The 18,208-nt window shown below is 38.9% G+C and overlaps 1 protein-coding gene across 3 annotated transcripts in view; it reads right to left on the reverse strand.

The window, feature by feature from the left end:
- rgs7bpa (regulator of G protein signaling 7 binding protein a) overlaps positions 1–17,452 on the reverse strand; it is a 73,104-nt gene extending 55,652 nt beyond the window's left edge. For 2 of the 3 annotated variants that reach the window (XM_059988553.1, XM_059988554.1), the window contains exons 1-2: positions 17,303–17,452; positions 16,356–16,522 (exon numbers count right to left, since the gene is read on the reverse strand). In XM_059988553.1, the coding sequence (XP_059844536.1) occupies positions 16,356–16,522; positions 17,303–17,452 (317 nt within the window). Of the gene's footprint in view, positions 1–16,355; positions 16,523–16,819; positions 16,835–17,302 lie in introns of those variants that run through there. The other variant, XM_059988555.1, reaches the window with a different exon arrangement.
- Between the last annotated feature and the right edge of the window lie 756 nt (positions 17,453–18,208).

Consider the following 18,208-nt stretch of genomic DNA (forward strand, 5'->3'; position numbering starts at 1 on the left):
GGACCACTGGAAATTGATGCTAGTGAGGTAGTAATGGGGGACAAAGAAATGACAGATGACCTTAATAAGTATTTTGTTTCAATCTTTACTGTGGATGACACTAGCTTTATGCCAGAGATCCGTGAGTGTCAGGGGGCAGGAGTGAGTGCTGTTGCTATTACAAAGGAAAAAACTGTTAAGCATACTCAAAGGTCTTAAGGTTAATAAGTCTCCTGGACCAAATGGACTACATTCCAGTGTCTCGAAAGAGGTTGCTGAAAAGGTAACAGGTGCATTGATCATGATTTTTCAAGAATCACTCGATTCTGGCATGGTCCCAGAGGAATGCAAAGTTGCAAATATCAGTCCTCTTTTTAAGAAGGGAGGAAGACAAAAGGGAGGAAATTAAAGGCCAATTAGAAGTCCATTATTAAAGATGAGGTTTCAGGGTACTTGGAGACTATTGATAAAATAAGTCAAAGTCAGTATGGTTCCTGTAAAGGGCAACCTTGCCTGACAAATCTGTTAGAATTCTTCGAGGAAGTAACAAGCAAGGTGGACAAAGGAGAGGCATTGGATGTCATTTACTTACATTTTCCAGAAGGCATTTGATAAGGTGCTTTATATGAGGCTGCTGTGGTGAACTACATATACCTGTCTGGACACGCCCCCTGCTGACTGCTCCTGTGGCTCCTCCCACAGACCCCTGTATAAAGGCGATCAAAGTCTCCAGGATGCAGTGTGGTGGTCACTCACTGCTTGTTCCTTCTTCCAGTCAATAAAAGCCGATATCTCGCCTTTACATCTCAGAGTGAGTTATTAATGGTGCATCAGCTGCTTAACAAGATAAAATCCTATGGTGTTACAGGAAAGATACTGGCATGGATAGCGGAATGTCCGACAGGCAGGAGGCAGCGAGTACAAATAAAGAGTGCCTTTTCTGATTGGCTACCAGTAACTAATAGTGTTCTCAGGGGTCAGTATTGGGACTGCTACTTTTCACATTGTTTGTCAGTGATTTGGATAGTGGAATTAATGGCTTTGTGGCAAAGTTTGCGGATGATACGAAGATAGATCGAGGAGTAGGTAGTGCTGAGGAAGCAACGTGATTGCAGCAGGACTTGGGCAAATTGGAAGAATGGGCAAAATAGTGGCAGATGGAATACAGTGTTAAGAAATGTATGATAATGCATTTTGGTAAAAGGAACTATAATGCAGATTATTATCTAAAGGAGGAGAAAACTGAAACATCAGAGGTGCAAAGGGACTTTGGTGTCCTCGTGCAAGACTCTCAAAAGGTTAATTCATAGATTGAGTTTGTGATAAAGAAGGCAAATGCAATGTTGGCATTTATTCCAAGGGGAATAGAATATAAAAACAAGGAGATAATGCTGAAGCCTTATAAGACACTAGTCAGGCCACACTTGGAGTATTGTCAACAGTTTTGGGCCTCTTATCTTAGGAAGGATGCATTGTCATTGGAGAGAGTCCAGAGGAGGTTCACGAGGAAGATTCCAGGAATGAGGAGCGCCTGTACTCACTGGAATTTAGAAGAATTTGTGGGGATCTCATTGAAACCTACTGAATGTTGAAAGGACTAGATGAGGTGGATGTGGTGAGGAAGTTTCCTCTGATGGTGTGTTGAGAACTAGAGGGCACAACCTCAACATTGAGGGGCAACCTTTTAGAACAGAAGTAAGGAGGATTTTAGCCAAAGAATAGTGAATCTGTGGAATGCTCTGCCACAGACTGGGTGAAGGTAAAATCCATGGGTATAGGTAAAGCATATATTGAAAGATTTCTGATTGGTTGGGGCATGAAGTAAGAGGGCAGGTATATGGGGTTGAATGGGATCTGAGATTGGCCATGATGAAATGGCGGAGCAGACCTGATGGGCCGAATGGCCTAATTCTGCTCCTTTGTCTTATGGTTTTAGCATCTAATCCCTACATTCTCAGCATATTCAGGTGCCTATCTAAGGATCTTTTAAGTGTCTCTGTCGTATTTGCCTCCACTACCATCACTAACAAAAACACAAGTCCTGTATATCTTCTTTGCCCTTTCCCATTTCAACTTAAATGCATTCCTATATTATCAGACATTTATACCATCTGTCTGCTCTACCTATGCCTTTTGTAAATAGTGACCAGTGGGGTACCACAAGACTCAGTGCCGGGACCCCAGTTGTTTACAATATATTTTAATGATTTAGACAAGGGAATTAAATGCAGCATCTCCAGGTTTGCAGATGACACGAAGCTGGGCGGCGGTGTTAGCTGTGAGGAGGATGCTAAGAGGATGCAGGGTGACTTGGATAGGTTACGTGAGTGGGCAAATTCATGGCGGATGCAATTTAAAGTGGATAAATGTGAGGTTATCCACTTTGGTTGCAAGAACAGGAAAACAGATTATTATCTGAATGGTGGCCGATTAGGAAAAGGGGAGGTGCAACAAGACCTGGGTGTCATTGTACACCAGTCATTGAAGGTGGGCATGCAGGTACAGCAGGCGGTGAAAAAGACAAATGGTATGTTGGCATTCATAGCAAAAGGATTCGAGTATAGGAGCAGGAAGGTTCTACTGCAGTTGTACAAGACCTTGGTGAGACCGCACCTAGAGTATTGTGTGCAGTTTTGGTCCCCTAATCTGAGGAAAGACATTCTTGCCATAGAGGGAGTACAAAGAAGGTTCACCAGATTGATTCCTGGGATGGTAGGACTTTCATATGAAGAAAGACTGGATCGACTAAAGATTGGGGGGGGGGGGATCTTATTGAAATCTATAAAATTCTAAAGGGATTGGACAGGCTAGATGCAGGAAGATTGTTTCCGATGTTGGGAAAGTCCAGAATGCGGGGTCACAGTTTAAGGATAAAGGGGAAGCCTTTTAGGACCGAGATGAGGAAAAACTTCTTCACACAGAGAGTGGTGAATCTGTGGAATTCTCTGCCACAGGAAACAGTTGAGGCCGGTTCATTGGCTATATTTAAGAGGAAGTTAGATATGGCCCTTGTGGCTAAAGGGATCAGGGGGTATGGAGAGAAAGCAGGTACAGGGTTTTGAGTTGGATGATCAGCTATGCTCATACTGAATGGCGGTGCAGGCTCGAAGGGCCAAATGGCCTACTCCTGCACCTATTTTCTATATTTCTATGTAAACTGACAAGCTTATATCAGGTGACCCCCTCAGCCTCTGCCACTCTAGACAAAGCAACACAAGTTTGTCCAACATTCGGCATTTTTTTGTTTTCTGCTTTGCGAGTTTTTCTGCATTTTAGATTTGGACTTTGGACTATAGAATCTATTTTTTAGTTATATAGTTTTTACGTTCTCTGTTTTCTCACCCAATCTTATTGTTTTTTTTGTGTGTGTGAAGAAGGATTTGAGTGGGGTGGGCTGGGGTTGATGTGGCTCATTCATTTTGTTTGTTTTTTGTGCAGGAGGAGGGATTTGGGGGTTAATGTGCCTGATGATCTATTTTGTTTGTTTTTTTGTGTAGGTGAAGGGATTTGGGCGTTGATGTGCTCGTTCTGTTTTTATTTGTTTTTTTCTGCGGGGAGGTGGGATTTAGGGATTGATGATTGCGCTGCCTTTCTTTTCTTTCTTGGTTTCATGTCTATCTGGAGAATTTCAGAGTTGTATACTTCGGTAACAAATGAACCTTTGAACTTTATAGCACATGCCCTCTCATTCAGGTTACAACTGGGAAAACTTCATCTCTACCCGCTCCACATTCTTCCTGTAATGCAGAACTCCAGATTTGTTCCAACCAGAGTTTATAAAACTGTGACATAACTTCCTGACTCTTGAACATAATGCATCAACTAATAAAGGCAAGTATGCCATACACTTTCCCCTGTACTCTATCTACCTGTGCAGCCACCTCCAGGGAGCTACAGACTGTAATTTGGGTGGGAATTGTCATACAGACCATTTGTGGATTGTTTAGTCAGTGTATGAAAAAACTTACTGTATAAATGAAAAGTTTCTCATGTTTTCTCTGATTCTCTTGCCAATTATCTTTACAGCACCATCAATTAGAAAATTGGGGTTCAATTCCTACAGCTGTTGGTAAAGAGTTTGTGCGTTCTCACATTGATTTCCTCCAGGTGCACTGGTCTCCTTCCACATTCCAAAGACATACGGGTTTTGGTTTGTAAATTGCGGGCATGCTATGTTGGCATTGAAAGCATGGTGACTCTGTGGATTGGCCCCAGCACATCCTCGGACTGTGTTTATATTTAATTTTTATTTTATTTAGAGAAACAGCATGGAACAGGTCCTTCTGGCCCAACGAGTGGGGCTGCCCAGCAACCCACCCACTTACACTAGCTTATTCAAAGGACCATTTATAATGATCAATTAACATACTAACCAGTAGTCTTTGGACTGTAAATAGAAACCAGACCACCCAGTTTTAGTCATTGATGTAAATGATGCATTTTACTATATGTTTTACTGTACATGTGACAAATAAAACTAATCTTTAAAGTCATTATCTTTAAATCTTTGCCTTTTTGAATAACAACAACAAAAGCTACTTGCCAATCCTGTAGAACCTTGACGACGGCTAGAGAGGACACAAAGATATTGATTAACGACCCAGCAAACTCACCTCTTGCCTCCCTCAATAACCTGGGATATATCCCATCAGGCCCTAGAAATACACTCATCTTAATGTTTCCTTTTTATACCCACCACTTTCAAGTTACTCTTCAATCACTAAGCCACACTTTCATCTCTGAGAATTTTTCAATCAAACATTTTTATAAGGAGTCTTTTTTCACTCAATTCAAAATCACTAACCAAATGTTACTTTATGCAAAAGCTTATAATCCTGGGATTCCTGTCCTTGCGATAAACAATGATTGGTTCATGCAAAATCAAGGATAAGATGTGATCCTTGATGAGCTTCAAATCATTGCAGTCTCTTATCTTACTTTGTGATCATATACCTCCTAGAACTTAGTTGCTACCAACCATCATAATCAATGAACATCAATAACATCAATAATATCATTATTTTTCCATGATGAATAACGAAAGAAGGTTTTTCCAAGCAGCAGGATTAAGCATCTCTTGCTCAGGATGTGGTAGATTGAGAGAGGAGTTGGGAGATGCAGGTATATGTGGTGCTCTATAGCATTCATGAATTATTCATAATGGTATGTTGACACTGAAGGCCAGAAAGGGCTTTCTCACACATTGCAGCTGGCCAGATGTTCTCTTTGGTACCATTGGCCTGTTCCCAGAGCATTCCAACACAATACTGTAAATGGATTAACAGCAAAATCAAAATGCAAGACGGAGGGAGAAATATATGAATGTGTCCTATATTCATGTTAACAAGAGTTGTATCTTATCAATGCTGCAATCAACAGAAAAAAAAACAGGTTCAATTACTGCAGACATTAGAGGCTGCAGATACAGGAGTCGAGCAGAAAGTAAACATCTAAAAGTTCAAGCAGCATCATTGGAAAGGGATAGTCATAATAGTAGGTCAACTTCTCTTTCTATAAAATAAAATTCACAATGTAATTCATATGTGCATAGCTGTTATAATAGAAGTTGTGTGGAAAAGTTACTGGGCTATGCTTTTTTTAACTAAACTACTAATAAACAACATTGCTGATCTTTTTATTTAACAACCACTTGGTTATGCATATAAGAATGAAGCATGGTATACCATTGATACAATTATACAGTGGGATTGAGCCAGTCAAATTATTTAGTGAAAGGATTACTTAAGTAAACCACAGGTAAAGAAAGAGCCCAAGGAATACAGAAATTACCATGGAGAAAGTAGCGAAAACTGGATTAATTTGTTCACAAAGGCACAGTAGAGGCATTTGGGCAAGAATAAAGCTGAAAGGGTTGCAGGTGGTATACAAAATGCACTTACAGTTTTGGCCACATTGACATTTATAATTTTCATATTAATTTACTTATTTATTAATATAAACCTGTCATTTCTGTTAGGAAAAGGCTCATCTTTTCAAACAAACATAAAACATCTATTTATTTCAGGAATTCATTTACTGAGAATTTATTGCTTCTATTTGCATTTATCAGTAAATTACACAACATATAAACTATAATTTATAACCACGGCAAGTAAGTTTTTTGATAATTTTTTTCGAAGTACAACAATGCAATTTTCAAAAATCTACAATAAATTCCATTAACGGTCATGACTTACTTCCTCTCAGATTGCTTATTTAAATAAAGAGCAAAATTACAGAGATTTCACAATATGAAACAAATTGACTTCCGCATGAAGTTAACTTGCTCCTCAATGGAACATACAGGTGTTCAGATTATTAGAAATTTCAGTAGCACATTCTTAATTCTGTAACCAAAGTTGAGTTTCTTCCAATAGATGGAGCTCTTACACTTGAAATAACACCTTGGATATAGCAAACTGAAAGTCAGATTTTACACCATGTTACAATACCCTTCATTTGCCTTTTACATAGCAAGACACATTTTTCTTTTTAGAAAAGCCTCAATTATACATTTGGATAAGAAATGATTTGACTATTTTTGTTTTGTTATGAGTTGGCTTCATGCAAAAATCATTTTGCATATTCCATAACTTATGCAGCTTTTACAATATACTTCGGTAAATGTTTCTTTATTGATATTTAACACCCAAGTAAAGCAGTAACTTTTCCTCAAGTATTAACAAAATATGTTTTGTTTTGTTAGCTCAATAATACTTGAATCCAAAGAGGGCAGCAAAACATATATGGACAGAAGTAATTAACCAGATAGTGTATCAAATAAAACCTGACAAGTAGAGAAGCAACCATACAATGGAAACCAAAGAACTAAGCTGAGTTGATGGCCAGAAAAATATCTTTTCAAAGACCTGTGTAATGACCTGGGAAAGGTTTCCCTATTGCGCAGTGTTTGGGTTATGACTAGAGATAACAGGGTCTTTGGAATGTGTACTGGCCAATGAGGAGAAATGTTTTACTTTCTTGGGTGCCTGAGTGAAGGTTTTGTGGTTTTTTGTTTGGCGGAAGATGGAGAGAGAAGATGCCAGAATGGGGAACAGGACAAAGTGGACTTGGAATGGGGTTGGGAGTCGACACCCAGGGGAAATCGATGGAGAACGAACAGACAAGACAACAGTGAGTTCCAACATCGCACATTAGACTGTTTCATGAGACTGGGGCTTTTTTTCGTTTTCTTTACTTACCCTATAGTCAAATTGAAAATTATAAAGCTCAATTGTTTAATTGCATATCATGTACTGTTCGTTATTTTGTGGTACTGATTTGTAACAGAGGAACACATCATGCAGCATCCAACCAAACAAGATTTCTCAAGTTTGGCCAGGCTGAGGGCCGTCTTCCCCTAGATTAAGCGTCTAGCTGAACCTAGGGTCACACCTGTAAAGGGAAACTAAATGGAATGCAGATACAATCATAAAACGGCATAAAATGAAAGAATTCCTTAAACACACTGGAAAGAGAAGGCCATTGGATTATTTACAAAAAGCAAAATGTGCCTATGTTAATAAAAGAGCATGTAATAAATTGGACATTCTCACTAGTACAATGTAATTTGGGATTTAGCAAGATGTTTTGGGCTGAACTAGTTCCACCTCCTCACCAGTGCTGAATGAATTAGAATTTTGGTGCAATAGTTTCTATAGATTGATTAATGAAAGATCTTAACAAAATTAAAATTTACATATATATTTAAGAGGCAACTGCTGGAATATATTTTTAGTTTTATTCTTTGTATTCTATGAAAGGTGCAATATTATTGGATAATGAGAGACAAGGAGATTCCTGTACTGAAAACTAAACAAATATTTATGAGGAAAGTTATGTCTCAGCAAATCACATTCTGAACAAAGCAGGAAACAGAGCATTTAAAATGTGTAGGAATGTGGTGAATTTAGTATCATGCATTTAGGCAGTGAGTTAGTGATCATAGAAGAAAGTTCAAAGTTAAGACTTAAAGCAGAAATTTAACAAACCTACTTGTAATAAGGGAACAATGTAATTGTGAACAAATTTCCAGCCCTAATGAGCCAGCTTTTTAAAAGCAGTTCAAAAATTAACACAATGGCTTACTGAATTCCTATCAGAAAAGGGGACACTGGATTATCAGTTTCAGAGTCACAAATAATAGATCCACAGACTATTTCTGTACATAAAACGATGATGTTCATAGGATTTGCGAGAAAAATATTGACAGTCATTAGATTATCAGAAAGAATGAATAACTGTTGCTCTTCTGATAGTTCCCTATTGACTACAGTATTAGGAAAGGAATGGGAGAATATGCCAATGACTGACTTACAAACAAATGCTTGCCTTTCTAACTCTGCTCCTGTATTAGAACCTCCATGGAGTCCAGAAGCAGAGTGTCATCTTTTTGCAGTTTCTCCACAACTATCCTATGAGTGAGAGGTTAAGTTTCAAGTAATTTATATGAAGCAACACACAGAAAATACTGGAGGAACTCAGCAGTGAAGCAAGTCCCCCCCAGTGTTAAACAGGTCTCACCAATGTACAGGAGGCTGCCTATCACCTCCCCCTGGGTCGCTTCCTCCTTCCTTTTCTCTTATGGTCCACTGTCTTCTCCTATCCAATTCCTTCCTCTCCAGACCTTTTTCCTAGCTGGCTTCACCTATCACCTAGCTATCTTCCTACCCCCTGTCTTATTATTCTGCCATCTTCCCCCTTCCTTTCCAGTCCTGAAGTAGGGTCTCCACCCAAATTCACTCATCTTGGCCAGAAGATATCAACAAGATGATCAACTGTGGATATATGTTAGTGGCTGAGCATTGTGGATGAACTAAAGAAAAAAAGAGTCACCTAAATACTGATAAAATAAATCAACTTTATTGTTATGCTGCAATTTGCAGAATATTAATTTCATCATTAAATATGCAAAGGAAACAAATTATAATGCTTCCCCAAAATATTACTGAAAATTTTGGAGAAACATTTCAGCCTTCAAAGAAAATCCTTTAAAGTAAAATCTGTCTGCACAAGGGAATAATTTGCACAATGGATTAAACATGATATAGGGCTTTGAATTTAGTCTCTGAAACTGGACATGGGGATCTTGAAACAGGATTATCATATGGTCAACTACAAGAAATACTTGCTTCGACTACAAGTAATACTCCAAATTTTCACTCTTTGTTAATTAATAAAACTGTAGCATACAAGCACGCTAATCATGCTGCTCAGTGGCCACACACCTCAGCAGTGGATCTAAACTGTGAAGTCATAGAATTATACAAAATAGAAATAGGCCCTTAGGCCCAACATACCCATGCTGATCATCAAGTATCTGTACCAGTTCCATTTACAAGCAATTGGTCCATAACCTACTATACCTTGGTGATTCAAATGCTCCTCCAGACACTTCTTAAATATTATAAGAGTAGCTGTCTACACAGCTTTCTCAGACAATGATTTTGCAGTTTGCAACCACCATCCAGTTAAAAAAAATATTCAGATCTGAATCTCTGAATCTTTTGTATCAATGCCCTCTGGACTTAGATACCTCTGCCATGGGAAAAAGTTTCTTACTACTTATCCTATCTATGCCTCTCATAATCTTGTATACCTCGATCAAAGTTCCCCTCAGCTTCCTTTACAACCCCAGCATATCTAGTCTCTTCTTACAAATGAAATGCTTTATCATAGGCAACATCCTGACAAATATGTTTTCCATCCTTTCTAGTGCAATCACATCCTTCCTATAGTCTGACAACCAGAATTGTACACAATATTGGCTAATATCGGATAAAGGTATACAAAAGCTAGATGAACTCAGCAGATTGGGCAGCATCCGACCTGCTGAGTTCATCCAGCTTTTTTGTATGTCTTGATTTGACCACAGCATCTACAGTGTACTTTGTGTTTACTATCAGATAAAGGTAGTCAGCAATATGAAAAACCAGCTGCACCATGTAAAGGTGTGCCTAAGGAAGGTGGTGCAGGCTGTTGTGGAATTCTGTCAGATATGGAATACTACGTACATTATAATGACACAATATGGATGAATGCATTTCCCAAGATTTTCCACCACAGAACTGGAGACCTTGTTAGGGAATAAAGAGCAGGAGAGATGTGATCTTCTCAGATGGCATAAGTCTGGATAGTAATGTAGTCAATGTGAAGTATCAAGACCCACGCACCTGGATTCACACCACAAAAACTTCAAAGACCTCACATCTCTGACTAATGCATTTTCAAATTCCACATTCTGCTGAACTCCTGAAATGCTCAGAACATTGTTTCATTGTTCACTAAAAAACCTAAAGACTTAAACAAGAATAAGATAAACTAAAAAAAGTATACATATTTTAAGCAAATTAATATCTTGTCAATTAATTAAAAGAATAAGCATCCAGTGAAATGAAAGCAAATAAGAACTTTGCCAAGCTTACTTTTTAAATGAAAGTTGATCTTCCCATTCAAAAAGATATGACAGTTACGGCAGATGGAAAGCCGAATGCATCTGTAATTTTGAGAGTGTCAGAGTGCAGAAATGAGTGTAGTTGATATTACCAAGGAGAAGGTGCTTGGGAAGCGGAAAGGTCTGAAGGTAGATAAGTCTCCTGGACCAGAAAGACTACTTCCCAAAGTTCTGAAAGAGGTAGCTGAAGAGATTGTGGAGGCATTAGTAATGATCTTTCAATAATCACAAGATTCTGGCATGGTTCTGGAGGACTGGAAAATTGCAAATGTAAATCCACTCTCTAAGAAGGGAAGGACTTAAGAAGTGAGACAGAAGGAAGGGAATTATAGGCCAGTTAGCCTGACTTCAGTGGTTGGGAAGATGTTAGAGTCCACTATTAAGGATGAGGTTTTGGGGTTCTTGGAGGCACATGATAAAATAGGCAAAAGTCAACATGGGGAAGTCAGTAAGGGGAAATCTTGCCTGACAAGTCTGTTGGAATTCTCTGAGGAAATAGCAGGTAGGATAGACAAAGAAGTGTCAGTGAATGTTATTTACTTGAATTCTCAGAAGGCTTTTCACAAAGTGCCACAAATAAGGCTGTTTAACAAGACAAGAGGCTATGTATTAAAGGAAAGATACTAGCATGGGTGAGAAGATTGGACGACTGGCAGGAGGCAAAGAGTGGGAATAAAGGGGGCTTTTCAGGTTGGTTCTTAGTAACTACTGGTATTCCACAGAGGTTGAGATTGGGAATGATTTGGATGATGGAATTCATGACTTTGTGGCCAGGTTTGCAGATGCTATGAAGGTAGGTGGGGAGGCAGATAGTGTTGAGGAAGCAAGGGCTCTGTAGAAGGTAGACAGACTGGGAAAATAGGCAAAGAAGTGGCAGGTGGAATATAGTTTAAGGAAGTGTATGATTGTGGACTTTTGGTAGAAGAAATAAAGGTGTAGACTATTTTGTAAATGGAGAGAAAATTCGGAAATCAGAGGTAAAAAGGGTCCTGGGAGTCCTCATGCAGGAATCCCTAAAGGCTAACTTGCAGGTTGAGCTGGTGGGAAGGAAGGCAAATACAATGTAGCATTCATTTCAAGAGGACTATAATATAAATACAAGGATGAAATCCTGAGGCTTTATAAGGCATTAGTCAAACCACACTTCCATGGTTTCATGTGAAGTTTTGGCTCCCTTATCTAAGAAAAGACCTGCTGGTATTGGAGAGGGTCCAGAGGAGATTCATGAGAATGATTCCAGGAATGAAAGGATTAATGTATAACGTATGTTTGATGGCTCTAGGCCTGTATTCACTGGTGTTTAGAACAATGAAGGGAGATCTCATTGCAACTTATCTAATAGTGAAAGGCCTAGATATAGTGGATGTGGAGAGGAGGAAGTCTAAGATAAGAGGACTCAGCCTCAGAATAGAGTGATGTCCATTTAGAACAGAGATGAGGAAGAATTTCTCTAGCCAGAGGATAGTGAATCTGTGGAATTCATTACCACAGGCAGGAGGATAAGTCAATGGGTATATTTAAAGAAGAGTTTGATAGGTTCTTGCTTAGTCAGGGAGTTAAAGGTTACAGGTAGAAACCAGGAGAATGGGGTTGAGAAGGATAATAAATCAGCCATGATGGAATGGGGGAGCAGAAACAATGGGCCAAATGGCCCAAGTTTACTCCCTTGTTTTATGGTCTATCCAATCCATAGATCAGAAACTCATAGAATGCCTTAACAAGCCCAGGGACAACTAAGAGGTCTGATGCACACAATATGTATTCGCATCTTTTATGGTGCAGAATGATAGGCTAATTAGCAGCACATTTTAGTTTAATTTCTATCCATTTGAGCTTGAAAGTAACATTCGTAAGTTCATTTCACTTAGCACATATAACTTACACAACATGTACCCATGGACACTTAGTCAAAGCTGAGTTTTTCATACAAACGTAATTCATAAGTTAATGTTTTTAGATATTATTCAACAACAGATTTGTCCCTCCGTAGCATGATAAGTTGGCATGCAAAAGGATCTAACAAAGCTAAATGGTGAGGGGCTGATATGACTGCAATTTCTTATTCCCCAGAAGTACAATGGCCAGTAGTGGAAAGACCATGTCTGAAGCCTTGCTTAGCAGTTGATCTGAAATAACAGAAGCTGGAATTTTCATATCTGATCTGCTTTCTCACACCCTATTCCTCCTTATTCCATAATCATTCCATAAATTTCATAATCTAAAAGTTGCAGAGAATTACAATTACGTCATCTTGTCTCCCTTTACAAGTAAATAAGAAATTCCGCCTGGCAAGGTAGATTTGTAGAAGCAAGAAGTCACACCACCACTTCATCTGATATACACAGCCATCAGTTCAGCTACAGACACAGTATAAATAAGAGGATAGTTTGGAGGTACAATTTGTACTTGGTTCATGTAATTGGCAAGAGCACAGCCGGCATAGGCACTAGTCATATGCATGTTATGCTGTAGGAAAGTTTGATGGAAATCTGCAGGACAGGTTCCATAAGAAGGACAATGAGTGGGCACAATGAAATTTGGTGAAAGGGAAACTTGCATAATTTCTGCATGCAATGTCAAATGCAGAGAGCAGAAGCGCAAATTCTCAATTTGCACCGTGTTTCGATCTTCAGACTCTTATGTTTACTACAGAAATAGAGAGAAATTCAATGAGCATATTTTTGAATCCAATCCTGATCCAGTGTTTAATGTCCATGGTCTCAACTTCCATTACAACACTAGAAGTAGTCAATTTTAGATCACCCACATCATCATGGTATGTAAAACATATGTTCAAAGATCTGTGAGTTATGAAATACTGAAAATTAAATCTTTATATCAAGATGGCACCAACAAAATTCTTTTTGAATAAAAAAGATTATTCAACAACTTCAACTTCTGTCTCTATACATTTTTTTAATTAAAACTACTACTTGTTAGTGGCTTTGGTAAAAAAAATTAAAGCTCATAATCATATTATAAATTTCACAATCTCAGTTTCCAGCTATTCAGTGTAATCTCTGTGTAATATGGAAATTCAATGGCCAAGTTGTACACAATAAATTCACACAAATAACAACGTGATAATCTGCTTTTGTGTTGTTGGTTGATGGAAAATGGATTGGATACTAAGGATGTTTCTCTTATTCTTTGTAATGCTGAGTATTCACGAGGGAGAAAATAACATTAATTTTACACCTACCATAAAAAACAGCTCTCCTATAAGTTCAACCTACCTTGCCTTGGTCTAGACTTTTCTGCACAAGGCTTTTAAGCTTTCAAACATTACACAGTAATTTTTTTCCCAAAATGGTTATACAGAATACAGTGCCAGTGACAATACACAAACAGATGTGAGATGAATGAACATATTTTTAATGATTGTGACAACCCGAGACAAAAATGTTAACTGAGGACCTAGAAGAATTCTTTGATAGAAACTGGCTTGGATTTTAAAGTTTCTACTGGAACCACTGTAACAGGCAACTGGGATTCTGGCTTGACAACACTAATGAAGGCTCAATAAGCATTGACAATTGTCTGTCAAGTTCTTGAACAATGAATCGTGTTAAACAATTTAAAGAGAGGAGAGAAGAGAAATCATGCCAAAGCTTGTGTATGTGGTCATCCAATATCTACATACAACATTGTAGTTGTTGTCTGGCTGATTAAAACCATATTCAGTAGTGAATCATTTGAACATTTTAACGTCTTTTTAAAAAATCAGCTCCCCAACCAAATAAATGACATTGCAGCCACTTAACAACTCTGATGTAGCATTTCTACTTTTTACTAAATTTGCAGTTTAGTATGAATCCTAAACTGCAGATTAACTTTTGAGCAGAGGTTAAGTTTACACCAGACCAAGGACAAACCGGCAGTATGATTAAGAACATTGAACAAAATGCATAATATAAGCACTTTGGCCCATGAAGCTGACCTTTTAACCCACTCCAAAATCATTCTAATGCTTTCCTTCCACACAGCCCTCCCTTTTTCTTTTATCCACGTGCATATCTAAGAGTCTTTTAATTGCCCTTAGCCACTATCTCTAGCAGCATGTTCCACATATCCACCAGTATCTGTATAAAAATCCTATATCTGGCATTTCCCCCTCCCCCCAATACTTTGTGCCAATCACCTGAATATGATGCCTTCTCCACACAGCCAAGTTTCCATTCATCCCTTGCCTCCTGACTTTCTGAAAAAGCCTACCACGGAAAGCCCTGTTGAACAGTGTACTAAAATCCATATACATCATATCCAGTGCACTGCCTTTATCAGTTAGTTGTCACTTCCTTGAAGAATTCATTCAGGCTTATAAGGCATGACCTGCCCGTCACAAAGCCAGCAGTAATCTTGTACCTAAGAATCCTCTTCAGTAGTATACTCACCACTGATGCAAGTCTCACTGGTCTGAAATCCCCAGGATTAGTCTTCTCACTGTTCTTGAACAAAAGAGTAATATATGCCCTCCTCCAATATGCTGGTACTATTCCTGTGGCCAGTGAGGAAACAAAAATTTCTTGAAAGAGACTAAGAAGCAGACTCTTTCAAAATACATTCCAGGAGAATTAGTATTTAACTATTAAAAGTTAATTATCTAATCATAGGTTAAGTTATTAGATGATAATTTAACCATTAGCTCCAATTGGTCATTTGTGTATCTCTTCTTGCTTATATCCTGGGGACACAAACAAACAACTTGATTGTGTTCAGATCTGGTTCAAACTTTCTACTCATCCATTTTGAATGGCTGGCCAGAGGTTCTTATTTCCTGAAAATGTAATTTCTCATAGTAGTTCAACAGGATGGGGTGAAATTAATGTTGGCAGGAGTAAAAAGTGAACCCACAGCAAAGGGACTTAAAGTGTGCATTCCAAGATTTTCTCCATTGTAAATCAACAGAAAGAAAATGGAAACTACCGACTAAACAGTCAGACTCTTCTCAGTTCTGTTCTGCTGACATGACTAACACAACTATAATCAGCCCCCACTCCTCATTTGGGCCTAAATAATCTTTATAGGAATGAGGTTTATATAAAATATTTCAACAAGCAACCAAGTTCACTGATATTCATCTTTAAAAAGTAGCTAATCTTTTCTCTATAGAAGTTAGCAACAATTTGCTTTTTACAAATTTCCTCAGGATTGGAAATATAGCTTCTTATCAAGTGAAAACCAAAGTGTAACTTCAAAATATTAGATAGAGGGAAGAGGAGGCTGCTGAAGTGAATCCTACTAATTCAGTGGTTTCTTCATGAGTCCTTTCAGGAGTAGCCACCCAACTGGTACAGCGGAGACACTTACAGTTTTCCTTTCATTTGGTATTGGGGTTCTTAGTATTTATGGGGCAAGTAGAAAAAGCAAACGGGATCCTATTTAAAATTTACAATGAAGTTCAATTGACTCACTAAAACACTTCCACGGCTTTTGGAGGTCGCACAGTATAGAATTCAAAAAGTTACAACAAAATTACAATTTAATGCTGGTAAATCTGGGATTGGTTCAGCCATGTTTGCTTGCACAACAATTATAATAACCGCCGGGAGAAAATAAATGTGACTTCGCCACTTACACACACTATGTAAATTTCTTACTTCGGGAGATGCCGGCGTTCTTTTTGAATGCAATGCACGTAGCAAAAGTGTGACCGACTATGGAGAGTTCAACTTCTCCAAGAGGAAGTTGGCATTCGAAAGGGAGACAGACACGGAATTTGCTAGTTGAAATAATGGTGATTTGATTTAAGTGCAAATCATTCTGTAATAAAACTATTAAATGGTAAAGCTCTAGAATATGTTCATGGGTTAACGGGTATCGCGTAGTCAACATTTGATATAAACATCCTCTATCGGCAAGTTTGTTCATAAAGTTCAGCGTTGATATTTGAGGAGACGACTTTGGTTTAGAGCTCACTCACCCCGAGATTGCGGAGAGTTTTTGATGTGCGCATTGTGCCATCTCACAACCCTTGGTCCGCGTCTTCTGCATTTCAGATCGCAAGGACGGACAATCCACGGAGGCATCTCCAATGGAAATGACCAGTTCACGGTACAGGGCAACTTGGGTGTTAAAGTCTTGCACCATCTGAAAAAAAATCTCTTGGTCATTGCCTTGAAAAGTTTGCCATAGTTTCTCTAAAAAAAAGAGCGGCGGAATAAGATTCGAAAAAAAAATTAAAAATCGGTACTGGTTACTACTTCAGCTGGAAAGAAAATCTGAAGGTCAGTCGTGGGACAGCCATACACTTCGTCTGCGAAAATGCATTATTGTGTATGCATACACTCCCATGCTATAATACAATGAATAAATAGCAACATTACCACTGCACCAACAATCGCGACCCCTTAAAATACTTTAAAAATGTAACTCTATTAATTGTACCTGTCCAGCTTCCATCTGAGCCGCAGATCAGTGCAACCACAGCAAATAAGTCTGACTAGTTTCTGGTGTAGGATCAGTAAATCGGCACCGTGTTGGTAAAGGAAAACATGTTCGCTCTTTTTAGGAATGATACACCCATAACAAACAATTCTGTTTACATGGATACTTAATTAAAACGCCAAGGTTGATTTTAGTTAACGCAGAGAGAAGGGACTTGAGTCTTTAGGCACGGGAATACCACTTAGTATTCAGTAAAGCACTTCAGCAGGCAACGAGCTCACATGCAATAGAATAGATAAGACGGTGCCATAAATAGACGCGTCAGAATAATACTGACATTCAGTCATCATTCAGGCCATTGCTCCACATTAACAAATATGGTCGTGCATTTGCACGTGATCAAAATTGGAAGTAGTTTTGATGGGGAAAGGGGAGTGTCAATGTGGATTTTAAAATGTTCTGTGTTCAGTAGTTCGTACTTACCATCCTACACTCGTCCAGTGCTCGGAAGGACTTAGCGGCGCTCTCTGAGCTGCCTCTCCGCTCCGCTTCTCTGTATTGCGCCTTCCCGAGGTGAAGGATGGATCCGGGAGACTTGGGGCGGATTTTGCGCCCATTCAGTGCAGAACTCATGCATACACATCCAAGATAAACTGGTCTTCGCTCGGGGTGAGGCAGGTTGCAACGGATCGCGCTCTCCGGGAAAGAAATGGGCTCTCAAAATGCAAGAAAATTGATGCTTTCTCTATTTTTCCCTCTAGCCTCCCCTACATAACATTGAGCCTGCAAAGCGGGCGCTGGCTTTCGTCTTTCAACATGCTTCAGAGTCACCACTATCTAGGATCAGACGAAATATCCTAGTGTTAACATGCTCCATACTGTTTGGGATGATGATTTCATCGGGCAGAAATTCACATCTCGAAGATTTAGGAGTTTCCATTAAGAATTTGTCGAATGCAGAAATCTTATGTGAGAACGATCTCGCTTTTAATTCTCCCAAGATAGACAGTCACAACGGTTTTTTAAATTTCACTTCTTTTGGGAAAAAAATCGAAGGTTCCAGGTGGGTTGGAAGTGGCTGTAGTCGTTTTCTCTAATCCTAAGTATTTCCGAATGGCCTTTGTGCTGTTCCAACCTTGGTGAAAATACGAAGCGCAGGAATCAGCCAGGCTGACGTGAATAGCGACACAACAATTGATAGGACAGGAATATTAATACAACGCCAAGAGCTGGATCTTGTTGTTTCGACACCGAACCAAGGAAACATGAAACGGCATCGGCAATACCTCAACACGATGTCTTAACCATGACGCGTTCAGATGTTAGGAAGGCAAGTGGCGTGGCAATAAAATAGAACAATTTCCTTGACACGAAGCATTTACCTCTGTG

This window comes from Hypanus sabinus, chromosome 14, assembly GCF_030144855.1.
Source record: "Hypanus sabinus isolate sHypSab1 chromosome 14, sHypSab1.hap1, whole genome shotgun sequence".
Lineage (NCBI taxonomy): Eukaryota > Metazoa > Chordata > Chondrichthyes > Myliobatiformes > Dasyatidae > Hypanus > Hypanus sabinus.